Source organism: Triturus cristatus, chromosome 8, assembly GCF_964204655.1.
Source record: "Triturus cristatus chromosome 8, aTriCri1.1, whole genome shotgun sequence".
In the NCBI taxonomy this organism is placed as follows: Eukaryota; Metazoa; Chordata; class Amphibia; order Caudata; family Salamandridae; genus Triturus; species Triturus cristatus.
The window spans coordinates 1304092234-1304105249 of NC_140591.1; the positions used below are offsets into that span (position 1 = coordinate 1304092234).

A 13016-nucleotide genomic window follows, 5' to 3' on the forward strand; every position below is an offset into this window, starting at 1 on the left:
GTTTACTTTTGGCCTTCCAAGGGCCCCCTAGGTTGTTCACGAAGGTGATTGCAGTGGTTACAACTTATCTTTTTATCTACCAGTCTTCCCTTACCTCGATGACTGGCTCTTGAAAGCATGCTTGCCGCAGCAAGTTATGGTCTACCTCAAGATAATGACAAAACTCCTTACATTGGGGTTCTGCAGTCAATCCTTAGACCCATCGACTTTGGAGGTACAATTTTATCTATTCAAAAGTTAAGTAGGCAGTTAGAAATATCCTTCAGATGAACAAGCTACTCCCCTTCAGTAATAGCTCTTCTGATTGTTAAATATGCAGAAGCTGTAGAAATATGCGAAACATTTCTAAAATCGTCTCCTTTTCTTGGCTGTCTCTCCCAAAAAGTAAATGATGCTATATCCGCTGCCTTGTAGCAGTCTGACACGTGCGCCGATCCGTGTTCCGTTGTCGGGAAGAAGGAAACCGCACAGGGCACTGTTTATGGACCTAGTGAACAAAACTATCACAAAAGATGCCAATCCGCGTCCTGTCGGCTTCGTGCATTCGACTGAATACACGAATCCGCGACAAGGCAGCAGATATAGCATCATTTACTTTTTTGGAGAGACATGCGAGAAAAGGAGACGATTTTAGACATTTTTCGCATATTTCTACAGCTTCTGCATTCTGCAGATTCGATTTCACTCCCTCGAACTACTGGCCAGGACGGAAGTCTAACCAGCGCCGAGGTTCAGAATGATTTAATTTCTGCAGACAGCCCTGAGGAAGTCATGGGTTAATAACCCGGGACAATAAAACACGTGTTGTCTGGACTTCTAACTGAAGGTAATAAAAGAGCAACCATACTGAAATTGTGTTGATGTTATTAATTTAAATTGATGTTATAATTTATTTTTGTGTGCTCGGGCAGTGAGGTTTTTCTGAGACGGATTCCTTGGGGTCACATTTAGGGGTTAGGGTGGTTCCCCCTCCCTAGAGCACCACTTTCCATACACTGAGCTTAGATATACCTGTCAATAGTGAGTGCCACCTCCACACGGTGTTTTGTCAATGCCTCTACTGGTGGTTACTCTATGTAACTGCAGACTCCTCCCCTCCCTTCCAGCTCTCCGTTCTGTGGAATGGTTTCTTTTCCATCTAAAAAGGTCTCAATCTTGCTAGGTGCAAACTTGCACATTTGATTACTTTTGGTCTACATTTCTGAAAGCTCTGGAAATGTCCAGAAAGAAAACTATGTCAGCAAATCTTAGGGGGTGTCTATATTCTGCTCCAGTTGTCACTTCTAGGGCAGCACAGAATTGTACAACGCTTCCTAGTGGCTCCCTGGGGCTATGCTAAAAAATCTTTTGAATGTAGTGTGGCAGCTGAGAACATTCTAAATGTGAGTAATCTGCGGTTAGATTCTCCACCAGAAAGAGTGTTACCAAAGGCACCTCTTTTTTGTGTGTCTGGTATGACCAACAATCATGTTAGCCCATGTACAGTTCCCTCAGTTTGCCATGGAATTCTCTGTGGTCCTGGGAACCAATGAGTGTTGCTGCATTCTTTCCATGATTGAGACCTGTTTAAGTCTGGCAATCACATTTACACTTACCATTTAAGAAATCCTCCTGCACCTTTTATTGTACCTTTGATAAGTGTACTTAAGATTAAGTCAAGGTGATTCTTACTATAAAGTATTTTTTTTTTTTAGAGTGTAGGAGGACATGGAAAAGTACTAAAGTTAGCAACTTACTTCCAATCTGTGATAGATGTACCTGAATTTAAGATTTGGCCTTATTAATGTGAGGGGGGGGGGAAAAATTCTACCATCTTAAGCTTTGGACATCCTTTAGGCATAACAATCAAGAAGTGACCTTTCCACTACAGGTAAGGAGTTCAATGCCATACTGCAAAACTACACCGCTGTGACGGCTGCCACAAACAAAGGGTGGTGGGGCGGGTTAAGGGATCACGGGAGAGGCTTAGAAATAATATATTTAATAAAATAAGTACCTTTAGCCGTCGGCCCCCTATAGCGTTGCTTCATGTCGCCTCTCCTCTCCTCGTGCAGCAGCCCCTGCGACAGACTCCCATCCAATCCCAGTACTGCAGAGCAGCGCAGTAATTGACTTGAGCATGCTAGAAAGACGCTCCACTCAGGCCAGACAATCTGTGGGTGTTTCTCCAACCCTGGAGAAACCCAAGTGTGCATGTGTGTTTTGGACGGCCTGAGACGGCCGGCCAAACCCACAAGAGCACTTAGGAAGTGCACGTAGCACTCCTCCCACCCCCCCCCGCCCCCATCCATGCCTCGGCCCCACTCCTCCCTACAGCGCTGGCTCAGAGCCAGCAAATGAAAAATAAAACAATGCAAGAGCATCTTTTTATATTTCATTTGCTGGCTCGGAGCCAGGCAGTGGGGGATGCTCCCTCCACCATTGCGGAAGAGCCGCCACTGCCCCCCCACAGAACATGATGTGGGGCCCCTGAGTCTCACATATCTCACAGATATCTATTGTCTTTGGGATGAATGGGGGGCTTCTTAGGGGTTTGGGAGGGGGGGCGCTGCAGGGTCTGCAAGGGCCTTCATTATGCCCCTGAAGGAGTAATAAATATATTAAAATATTTTACGATTTTTAAGGCTGGGTGTCAATAAAATTGAAGTTATGATTAAAACACATGATATAACCGGCCATAGGATTACTTTTCTGGCTTAGAAATCCATCTTCTGTTTTTGGAGAGTTCATCAAGAAGCTTAATTGAGCAAGTTCCAAACTACCCACTACAGGGAAAGAGGGCTAATCCTATAAACATTCTATAAATATTGTAGGCTGGGGGTTAAGAAGATTGAAGTTGTGATTAAGACCCATTGTTTCTTCTGCTTCATCAGAGTTGCATTTTTTCCATCTCAGAATATTTTAGTTATCTGTTAAAAACTTTCTACATCGCCCCTGCACGACCCTCGAGCGCTTTGCAGTGTATAGAATGGAAGATAACAAGCTTACATCTGAACAGTATGAACACTTAACCACATGTGGAGTCTTGACAGATAGTTCCTATTTGATTGAGCTATGCCTAGTAAATACACATACTGAAGAGTTGTTTTGTGTATTCCGTTTTACCTTAAAATCAAATGTTTAAATTCCTACATTTTCTCTCAAATGTGTGGGGTTATTTTTCTCTGATGTGTTTTGAAATTTAATTAGTATACTTGCTGAAAGTTTTAAAATTAAACGAGACTGAAAGGACACTCTAAGTGCATATTCAGAATAATTTGTTCAAATAAAGGACAGTGCATACTGTAACGATCACAAATCATTGATTCATTGAGTGCTTGGAGATTCTTGTAGAATAATATGTTAGTTTTCTCAAATACAAACTCGAAGCAATATTTGTATAAGGCATTTGACGGTTTCTTTTATATCTTTTTCTTTTTTTCCTTTTAGGCTTTTGTAAGCACAAAGCATGAAGGAGACAAGATAATTGTATTTGAGAGGGCAAATCTGCTTTTTATTTTCAATTTCCATCCATCAAAAAGCTTTCCTGAATACAGAGTGGGTACAGAATCATCAGGAAAATATCCTTTTGTTTGATGACAGATACAGTATGTTCTTGGGTCCTGGAAGTATTTTTCTAATAGTTCTGCATTTTCTACATCTTTGGATTCAATATGAGTTTAAAAGTCTTCATAAATCTGATAAGTGTTAAATTTGTAAAACCCATTCTGCCACTCTGCCATGAGCCAGGTGGACTGCAGGCTTTTGCACATTGTGTTTAGAGTAGTATGTCTACAATAGGAATATGGGTGAGTTATGGCTGATAACTCACCCATATTCCCATTGTAGACATGACTTGCTGTAGAGGAGGGCTCAATTGAAATTTTTTGCTTGGGGGGGATTTTGGTTTCAAGTCCGACTTTGTATCCCGCCCTCCTTATCCCCTGCCGCAACCCTATCCTCCTGAAGTACCGGGCATGCAACTAATGCACTTATCTTTACAGCTCCCCCGGTATATCTGTGCCTCCTGGGAGGAGAGGCATAGAAATGTCTGTGCCTCCTCGGAGGAGAAGAGGTATACAACTATAGGATAGGATAATGCAACTGGTTGTACTAATCATTACACCTCCCCCGTATGTCTGTACACCCTGGATAATGTATTATTTCTAATCGGAGGAGAGGCATAGAAATACAAATAAATAATATAGAACAGGATGACTTAGTGCAACTGATGTATTAATCATTACAGCTACCCCATGTGTATCTTCCTCCTCAATGTAGTCAAATGTCCTCTCGATAGTGTTATTTCTAAGGGGTAGGTGGAATTCACTCCGTTTAATTTTGCAGAATTACATTAAAATATTTCCAGATTCCGCGACGGGTCGGAGTGGGCATTTGATGCTATTTTCTTACCACAAAATTCACTGTTCCATCCAAAAATGGAATGCAGGGATGAATTTTACCTAAGAAAATAGCGGCCAGAATGGTATTTGGTGTTATTTTCTTAGCTCAAAATGCACCTATGTGTCCAAAAATGGATGCAAGGTCACATTTTGTGTAAGAAAATAGCACGGCCAATGGGCGCCCTTCTATACTCTGTAGTGAATTAAAGTTAATCACTGCAAAGTATGTAATGGGGCCAGGGGCGGCTCTAGGCTCATGGTGGCCCTGTGCAGGGAGCGCAGGTAGGGGGCCCCGGAAGAGGGGGTCCGGGCGGGGCGGAGCTCAGGAAGGTGTTTTAATAAAACGTCCAGAAAAGGCGTTAGATGACCAGTAACATGGTAACAGAAAAACGACGTTTACTTTTTGAGTGCTCATCACTTGGATACTTTGTTTTAAAATCTGGGTCTCTGGAGGGACCCCTTTCAACAAGAAAAACACGTTGCGCGTCCGTAAGAGAGATCGGCCACAAAGCAGGATCCCTCCAATCACATAAATCATATTCAGAACACGGGTCTGTAACATGGTCTTGCTCTTTGGCTTCCTTTTCAATACCAGCATCATCCGTCTGTAAACTCTGAACCTCCTTCAGAATGCCAGATGTTGATGGACCGATGAATGATGTTTCAGTTTCTCTGTCTGAGGGTCTTTTGTAATAATCCTCATCCTGAGTTGATAATTGCTGCATGTTTGTATCAATTTCAGAGTCACCTTGTTCATTTTCATTGGTCTGCTCATGAGTATCATTCTGCTCATGGATATCATCATTTTTTTTGTTCTTCTTTATGGTCGTCAGCGCCTGTTTTACCTAGTGCATCAGCAGTACTCTGGCCAGAGGATTCTCCATCTTTAGGTTTCCCTTGGGTGATAAAGTTCAGGATTGCTCCTTCCTGTGACACTACGAAAGCCTGCTGAGCCACCTTTCTCTTTCGTTTCGAATAACCAGATTTGTGTACTCTAATTCTCTTCATTTTGCTTGCAATGCAGCGGGCGAGGCTAGCAGTGGGTAGGGAAAAAAAAGAAGACAATCAGCAGTGGCGGCTGCTGAAAGATTTTGATGTGTCATTTTTATTTTCTTGCAAAAACAACAGTTGATGGACAGAATGCAGAACAATGTCATACTTTCACCCCAGTACAGAGATCTGGGCCTAAATCCATCGTTTTTTTGCTCACCACACCACCCCAGTTCAGATATGGCCATATGCAAATCAGCCTTGACCCTGTGCCTCATGGGAACAGTACAGCCCGAACTGCCAAGCCATGTCTTCCCTGGACTACACAATGAAGGACCAGCATACCTTAATGAACGAGTGAATTTCCACCAACCTACCAGGAAAATATGTTCCAGAACCATCTCCCTAGCAGCCACCCAATGCAGCCGCTGATAAAACAGTGGAGGCTGCAACTTCTCCCACCTGGCAGTGAAGACCTGAAAACCCTCCCCCTGCACCTCAGAGCCTCACCATCGCTCCAGCAGTTCAGGAAGGAGCACAAGACCTCGCTGTTCAACCAACAAGCAGCATGATCCAGCAGCATGAATCCCACACCGCCTCGAGGCCCTTATGTGTGAAGCAGCTGAGCTTTACAAACCCTGACTGATTGATAGTAATTACCCTTCCCACTACATGTATGACACATTATGAGGACAAGCCACATATGGAAGGTTTATTTGAAGAGTGTTATAAAACTATAGGGTAGATCATGTGACTTGGCATACAAGGTCTGTTTTCTCAGTCCACTGAGAACAGTAGAGCCTGGAGAATAGTTCATGATCTATTTGGGAAGTGACCTTAGCAGGAAGAGAGTAAGCTACCTTGAAATCATGGCACACAGAGACCTGTCTCAGTACGTCACTAACTGATCCTGAAGACAGCCTACAGGTAACCAAAGACTCGTCCACTTTACCACATTGTCAAAAGACAAAATACAATATATTTAATTAAGGTTTCTTGTATAGTGCCATATTCCAGCAACCAGTTCTGCTCGCTTTCAGAGCACCTATTAAACAAGGATTAATTACAGTGAGTCCTAAGGCTATGAAAAGGCACTAGAGGTTCACTGAAGCAAAATTAATGTGCAAGGAACATCCAGTCAGGAGACAACTTTCAAGCAGACGTACGAATCACTAGCACAGCGTACCAACGACCCCATGGGCCGTGGCATAAGCAAGGAAAATGGCCCCTTTGGCTGCTGCTCAGGAAGTAAAATATAGCAATTATCAGGGTTCAATGGGCCCCTGAGGGTTTTGGGTCTCAGTACCACTGTACTTGCTGAACCAATGGTAACTATGCCCCTAGTATGGACAGAGAAGGCTGCTTCACCAATTGCAAACTGAGGACTAGTTAAACTAGTTTTCTCTGCTAGTCACATGGCAAGCACTGGAATGTGATTAAAGAAATGATCAAGAAGCCAGTCTCCTACCAAGGTCTCTGCAAAAGGGCATTAGATTGAGTTAACATGGGTAGGCACTGCCATCCTATTCCAGGCGTCCATCCATAGGTGCTTGCATTTCATGTCTGCCTCAACACCATATAAACAGACATAACCAAATGCCAAGTACATTCGAACACTCGATGTTTTAAAAGATTTGTGCAGGCAGATCCACTCATTAGATCACAAGTATCAGCTTCATACTCTGTTTTCATGATTGTTGATAAGTAATTGTAATCATTTTAATGAATCCTTAACATTACGTCTAACACCTCGTACCCTGCTCTCCTCTTCCCCCCAATACGACCGTGCCTCCCAAGTTACACCTCCAAAAGTCACCATGCCTCCCCTCAGCCACAAGTAAACACCGCCCCTGCACTTCTGACTCACTCTTCCCTCAACATACAGCGCCGATCTGTACCACTCCCTACCCCTGGCGCACGGTGACCACCTCTCCGACCCGCGCCCTCTCAGAGATGAATCGTGAGAGAGAGGCTCTCTCTCACGATTCATCATGCCCTCCCTTCCCATGACCACCAGAATATCTCCAGCTCGCCACCTCACATGGCTTACCTCCACCCAGACCCAAAGCACACACCATCTACAATAACATCCTCACCCAACCTTCCCCACGCCCCCGGCTCCTCACCCCCACGGGCTGGGATACATTCCTGATCTGCCCTCCTCCCCAGGGCTCCCCACACCCTCGTCCAATGGCTCACCTTCCCTCGGGTTCACTCTGCAGTGGCACACGCACACCTCCTCACTCCCCCTCCCCATGCCCTCTCCCTCGGGCTGCTCACCTCGCAGCTGGCACCAAAGGTTGCACACTGGCATGCTATCCTCTGCAAGGCGGCCTTTCTTGCCAAGGGTCTCTAGGCGTGCCGGTGCATGGCCTCGGCCGGTCTCAGTGCTGCTCGCTTCACGCCGGGCACGGGTGCTGCCACCCCTCCTGCCGCCAGTGATGCGTGGTGCTTCTGTAACCCCTTCGCTGCAGGACTCGCGGGCACTGCGCATGCGCGCGCATGCGAGCCACCGGAGGTGCCAGATCTGGACTATTAAAACAAGCTCGATTCTCCTGGAAAAAAAGTTCTAAACAAGCACAAGACCTACCAGAAGAGCCCGAAACAAGGCCGACCCCACACAAATTCGAGACTGGGTTAGAAAGGAAAAGAGTATAAGAACAACCATTCAGCGTGCATCACATTGGATTTAGCACGCCTCAGTCGTTCATGCGCAAAATCCCTGCCAGGGTCTGCCACGAATCTGTATTGTATCCGATTCCTCGTGGTGGCCCCTGGGGTTTGGTGGCCCTGTGCAGGTGCACAGCTTGCACATGCCTAAGGCCGCCCCTGATGGGGCCGCAGGATATGCAGTGGTTTCTAAGCACAGCGAGAAGAGAGGGCAGTTCCTCTATGTTTAAAAACCATTGCAGAGAAAAGTGAATAATTCGGCCTGCGGATCGGCAGAATTTATACGTAATTCCGCATTACTCGCGTAACGGGGAATTACCAAATTCCTAAAATTTTGCCGGCGGAATTAAAAATTCCACCTAGGCCTAATTTGTATTTAGAGGAGAGGCATAGAAATACAGACCAATATTATAATACAGGATAATTTACTACTCAAACTCCAAACCTGATTTATTTGGAGAAAGTGATCATTCTGATATGTTAGGGGAAGAATGAAGTAAAAATACATTAATATCTGTGTGCCTGCATTTGTATTGGTTGAATGCACAGTAGGGGCTTGGAGATAACTTGTAAAAACTGGTAGCTTCTGCAGGGGAACAGCAACGTTGGAAACTAATTCTGAAGGTTTTACTACGATTCAGTGTCTCCTAATGTCTTTTCGTGGTAGCACAGTTCGAATACATAAGATTGAAAAAAGTGTCTTGTAAACCGCTACATTTTCTTGGTCTTCTTCCTTTGCCATTCTAAGCCGTGATTATAGCATTGCCATTTGGAATACTGAAAAGAAGTTTGAGCTACAGACTGCTCTTTGCGCGACAGACCTACTTTCTGTTTCACGTTTTTCTTGCTCATCAAAATAGATTTCCCTATGGAGTGTGATGGAAGACACCCTAACTAAGAAATCAGGATCATTAAGTTGATTGTGATTTTGTTTTTTTTCTATAAAATGGAATAAACCTCGACTTAGGTTTGACTTTAATTCCTTTTGTAGTGTTTCCATGCCAAATCTGCTTGCTTTATTAGAAAAACCTGAGGTTATCATAGTTTTAAATAGGGGGCGGCATAGCTGTTCAGTTAAGTTGTTGGTTGCACCATTACTGTAAGTTTTCCAAATGTAATTGATGGGTAAAGTTAAGAGGGCCAGACCTCATGGTGGCCATGGACTGTGTCAACATTTCCTGCTGTTGCTAGGTATGCACATATAACCGTATGCCTGCCTGAAAGAAAAGACCCAAACACTGGGCATCTCTACTCTTGGAGACCGGTTTTGTCTCCAATTTAAGCCATTAACATGTTTCCACTGCTCCGTGTTCTCATTGTATCATGGAGATTAGAATCTTGCTTTGATTCTTTAAACATATTTTTGTTCAGCATCCAAGCCACACAAATTACATAAGTTTATCTGTTTGTAAAGGCAGATTCTCTCAAAACTGGGACACTCCCAATATGAAAACCACATTCAATTCTTTTAAATCCCTTGAAAGCTGAAAACAAAGAATTGGCATCATTGTATATGAAAAACCTATTAAATTGTCTGCTAATTTATTAATACACAAACATCCATTCATGCATCAGTCACTGTATCTGTTGCTGTGTGTGCCTGTATCTGACCGGAAGGCCAAGCGCAGGTAAATGCATAGGCTACAGAGCTTTGTATATGAGGGAGTGCCTAGGGCCCCCAACAGCGACCACTGGATACTCACAGTTTGCAAAAGAATGTGGCGAGACACTGGCACATCCTTGCTTCTCTGTATAGATGTGGGCAAGTAGTCCAAGGCATAATTCAATGGTGAGCTTATGCATTGTACAACAGAGTTATTAAAGCAATAAACAAATTTTAAATGCCCATGAAAGAGGTGTATGTACACCGCACTTTTAATAATTATTTTCTGTACGGTATATTGACAGTAAAAAAGCTCATGCCACATGAAGAACACAATAACAAACACAATATTGAATATATATATATAGCATTGTTACAGCAAGTAAGTAGTCACATGATCAAATCGGCAATCTCAAGTGAGAACATTGAACTTTAGCACAACATTGGCAAATACCAAAACCAAGGCCACTGACTAAACCCTATACGTACTGTTGGTTCTAATCTTAGAAAAGCTTCAACCATCATAAGTGTCAGACTGTGTGAAACAACCTGCAAGCTGAAATTCAGTGCTGCTACAGTGTCCACGCAGCTATTTTTCATGGTTCTCTATTGATACAATTTATCAGAATGGGTGACTTTAAAGCCATTCACCCAAAACAGGAAACATACGGCTTAAGTTATTTAAATGGTCTTCACAAAAGTAAATGCTCATAAACGTTAGTTTAAGGTGATAAACAGCAAAAGCAGTTTCACCGGTACTGCAAATTAAGTGGGGCAGTGGCTTGGATTTTTACACATGTGAGGCTGTGGTGGGGTTAACATCATCCTCTGTGACACAGGGAGACCAGAGCCAATTGCCCAGAGCACACAGGGCTCAGAGTGGAAAACAAAGATCTTTTAATTGAGTTATCTGGCTAGGTAACTGGGGACTGGATCACAGTACTTGGCAGGGTAAAACAGTGGATTAATAAAAACATAATTAAATAAAAGATAGTAAGAAGAGGGTGTGCACTTGTAAGGTTAATCTCTTAGGGAGCTTGTTTCCGTCAGTGGTGCAAGGATCAGAAGTTGTGGTGAATGTTATGAACATTGATGATTAGTGAGACTGAACCCTTCACAGTGTACCGAATACTCTTTGTAGGTTCAGGACACCTTCAGCTAGCTAGGTACTGCCCCCTGGGCAAAAGCAACTTCATCAGTAGGGTAGGCAAGCAGATCGTCAACGGCTTCTAGTCTTAGTTCCACTCCGGAGTAAGTGGCAGCACTCATGCTGCACACTTTAAACACTGTTCTGCAACAAGAAGTCCCTACAGATTCAAGTCCAGAAAGAGTTCAGTGAGCTGCAAATAAGGCCTGGGTTATATTCATAATGGTGCGCAGTTGACAGTCCATGCCCAATCTCTCTCTGTCCAGAGTGTGCCCCAAATTCAAAGGTGTCGGGCTGGGGTTCGTTTTACTCATTCATACAAAGGGGAATGCAGGAAGAAGTAGGAGATTAATTTTTCTTCTGGATTGAACACACTAATTCCAATTTACTAAACACAAAATTTGCTAAAAAAAACCACATTCTTTCTGTAGAAGAGATATTTTGAAGCATTCTTAACAAAGTGCAACTAACAGTGGGTACCCATTTATATCCGAATGTTGAGTTTTTTTTTTTTACCTTTCATGAATAGAATGTTGATTTAAATCATGAACGTTGGTGAAGTTGGGCATTGACGTTTGGAGTTGTGATTATGATGTTGAACCCCATACTTAATGGCTTGAAATATTTCCCACATTTCACAGATAGCCATGAACACTTACCATACTTTGAAGGCCCCTATGAAATATGGGTTTTGAACCACTGCAATTTGTTCACTCAAAGCATTCAAACATAGTGTATAGGAGGTCTAGAGCGGAACCATATATTGTCCTATATTGCCATCAAGGGCGAGTGGTAACATAATAAACCATAAGGCCTAAGTATTAAAACCAATGACACTTCATACTTGGTATGTATTTTTGTTACATTATTTTGTACAGGAATTTCACTGCTGCAATTTAAAAATAATTTACTGAGTTAGTAATATTTAGTGTGTTGATGTCTTTTATTGCACTTAAACTAAAATGAATAGGACTGCATCATTATATAAGGTATACAGTATATATATATTTTTAAATAAGATTTCCTTCTGGTTATAGAGAACTGATATGTATTTATTGAACTTTCCACAGCAAGGCAGCATTGCTTTAAAAGGCTAAGCTATTGGTTCTGCACTGGCCTGTGAACATGCGCACCTAGGTGAATGTGCTTTCATGGACAGCCATGCAGAAATGGGTTTTCTTTTTTAAAGGCAACCCATTCCATGATGGCTTACAATGGGAATACATGGGGCTAGGCTAAGTCAAATAATGCAAGGACCATGAGAGTATTTAGCTGCCCAAGCATGAAAATTGTTTTACCACTTCAGTCAAGGGCAGTTACCTACACTTACAAGAGCTTGTGCAGTAGAGGTCTTGTGACCCATGTTTTGCCTGAGGGTGAGAGCATATTGAATTTTTACACCTCCTCCTTGCCTAAGGGTAAGGCTGCATTGGGGACCCTAACGTTCTTCCTATCCCTAAAGCAGGGGGAAAAGGAAGTGCTTACAATCTCTGCCATTGTTCAGTTGGGTAGATTTCCGATGCCCCCTCCATGCTCTAACGTGGTGAGTACCTTTACCATTTAACCTTGATTAATGGGCGCAGGGTAGATTTGTCCATTGTCCCCCTGACTGTTTTTACCTTGTGGAAGGACAATGATGAGCCTGTTTTTGTGGGGCGGACACATGTTAAGTGTTGGCGTTCCACTCTCACATATTCGAAGAGGATGCTGGGGATCTCGCAGATGCCCTGCTCCTCAATGGTCTACCGAAATGTTGTCAGCCCTAGAGAAATAGGGAAGCTGGCTCTTTTGCCTTGTAAAATTGGGAACAGAGCAGGTGTGAGCCACCTCACTTCTGCGATGCCTGCAGCATATTATAAAGCCATTTATGTATATATGTGTGTATATGGTATTTCTATAGTGTGAACCTAGACAAAAGGCAGTGAAGCGCAGTACATGGTCGAAGATAAGCTTTTAGAACAAATTCATAATTGGAGAGGAGTCAGAGTTGTAGATGGTAAAGCATTGTTATGTAATGTTCTACATTGGAGCACCCTTATGGCAGTCCTGATGGATATGGGGGTGGTGTTTCAGATCCAGAGTGCATAGTTAGAAAAGGCCTGAAGTCTTGTTTTTGCTTATTTACATTTTAGTCTGCATTCTGATGGTGTCATGGTGTCGTACTTTAATATTCGGGACCGCGTAGGGAACAGGGCCCTACCCCTGTCTATCTTGGTATTAGCGA

The 13016-nt window shown here is 43.2% G+C and overlaps 1 protein-coding gene across 1 annotated transcript in view; it reads left to right on the plus strand.

The window, feature by feature from the left end:
• The window catches only part of GBE1 (1,4-alpha-glucan branching enzyme 1), a 753232-nt gene that overhangs the window by 649514 nt on the left and 90702 nt on the right, over nucleotides 1-13016 (plus strand). The window contains exon 14 of the mRNA XM_085623022.1: nucleotides 3430-3558. Coding sequence (XP_085479148.1) covers nucleotides 3430-3558 — 129 coding nt within the window. The remainder of the gene's footprint in view (nucleotides 1-3429; nucleotides 3559-13016) is intronic.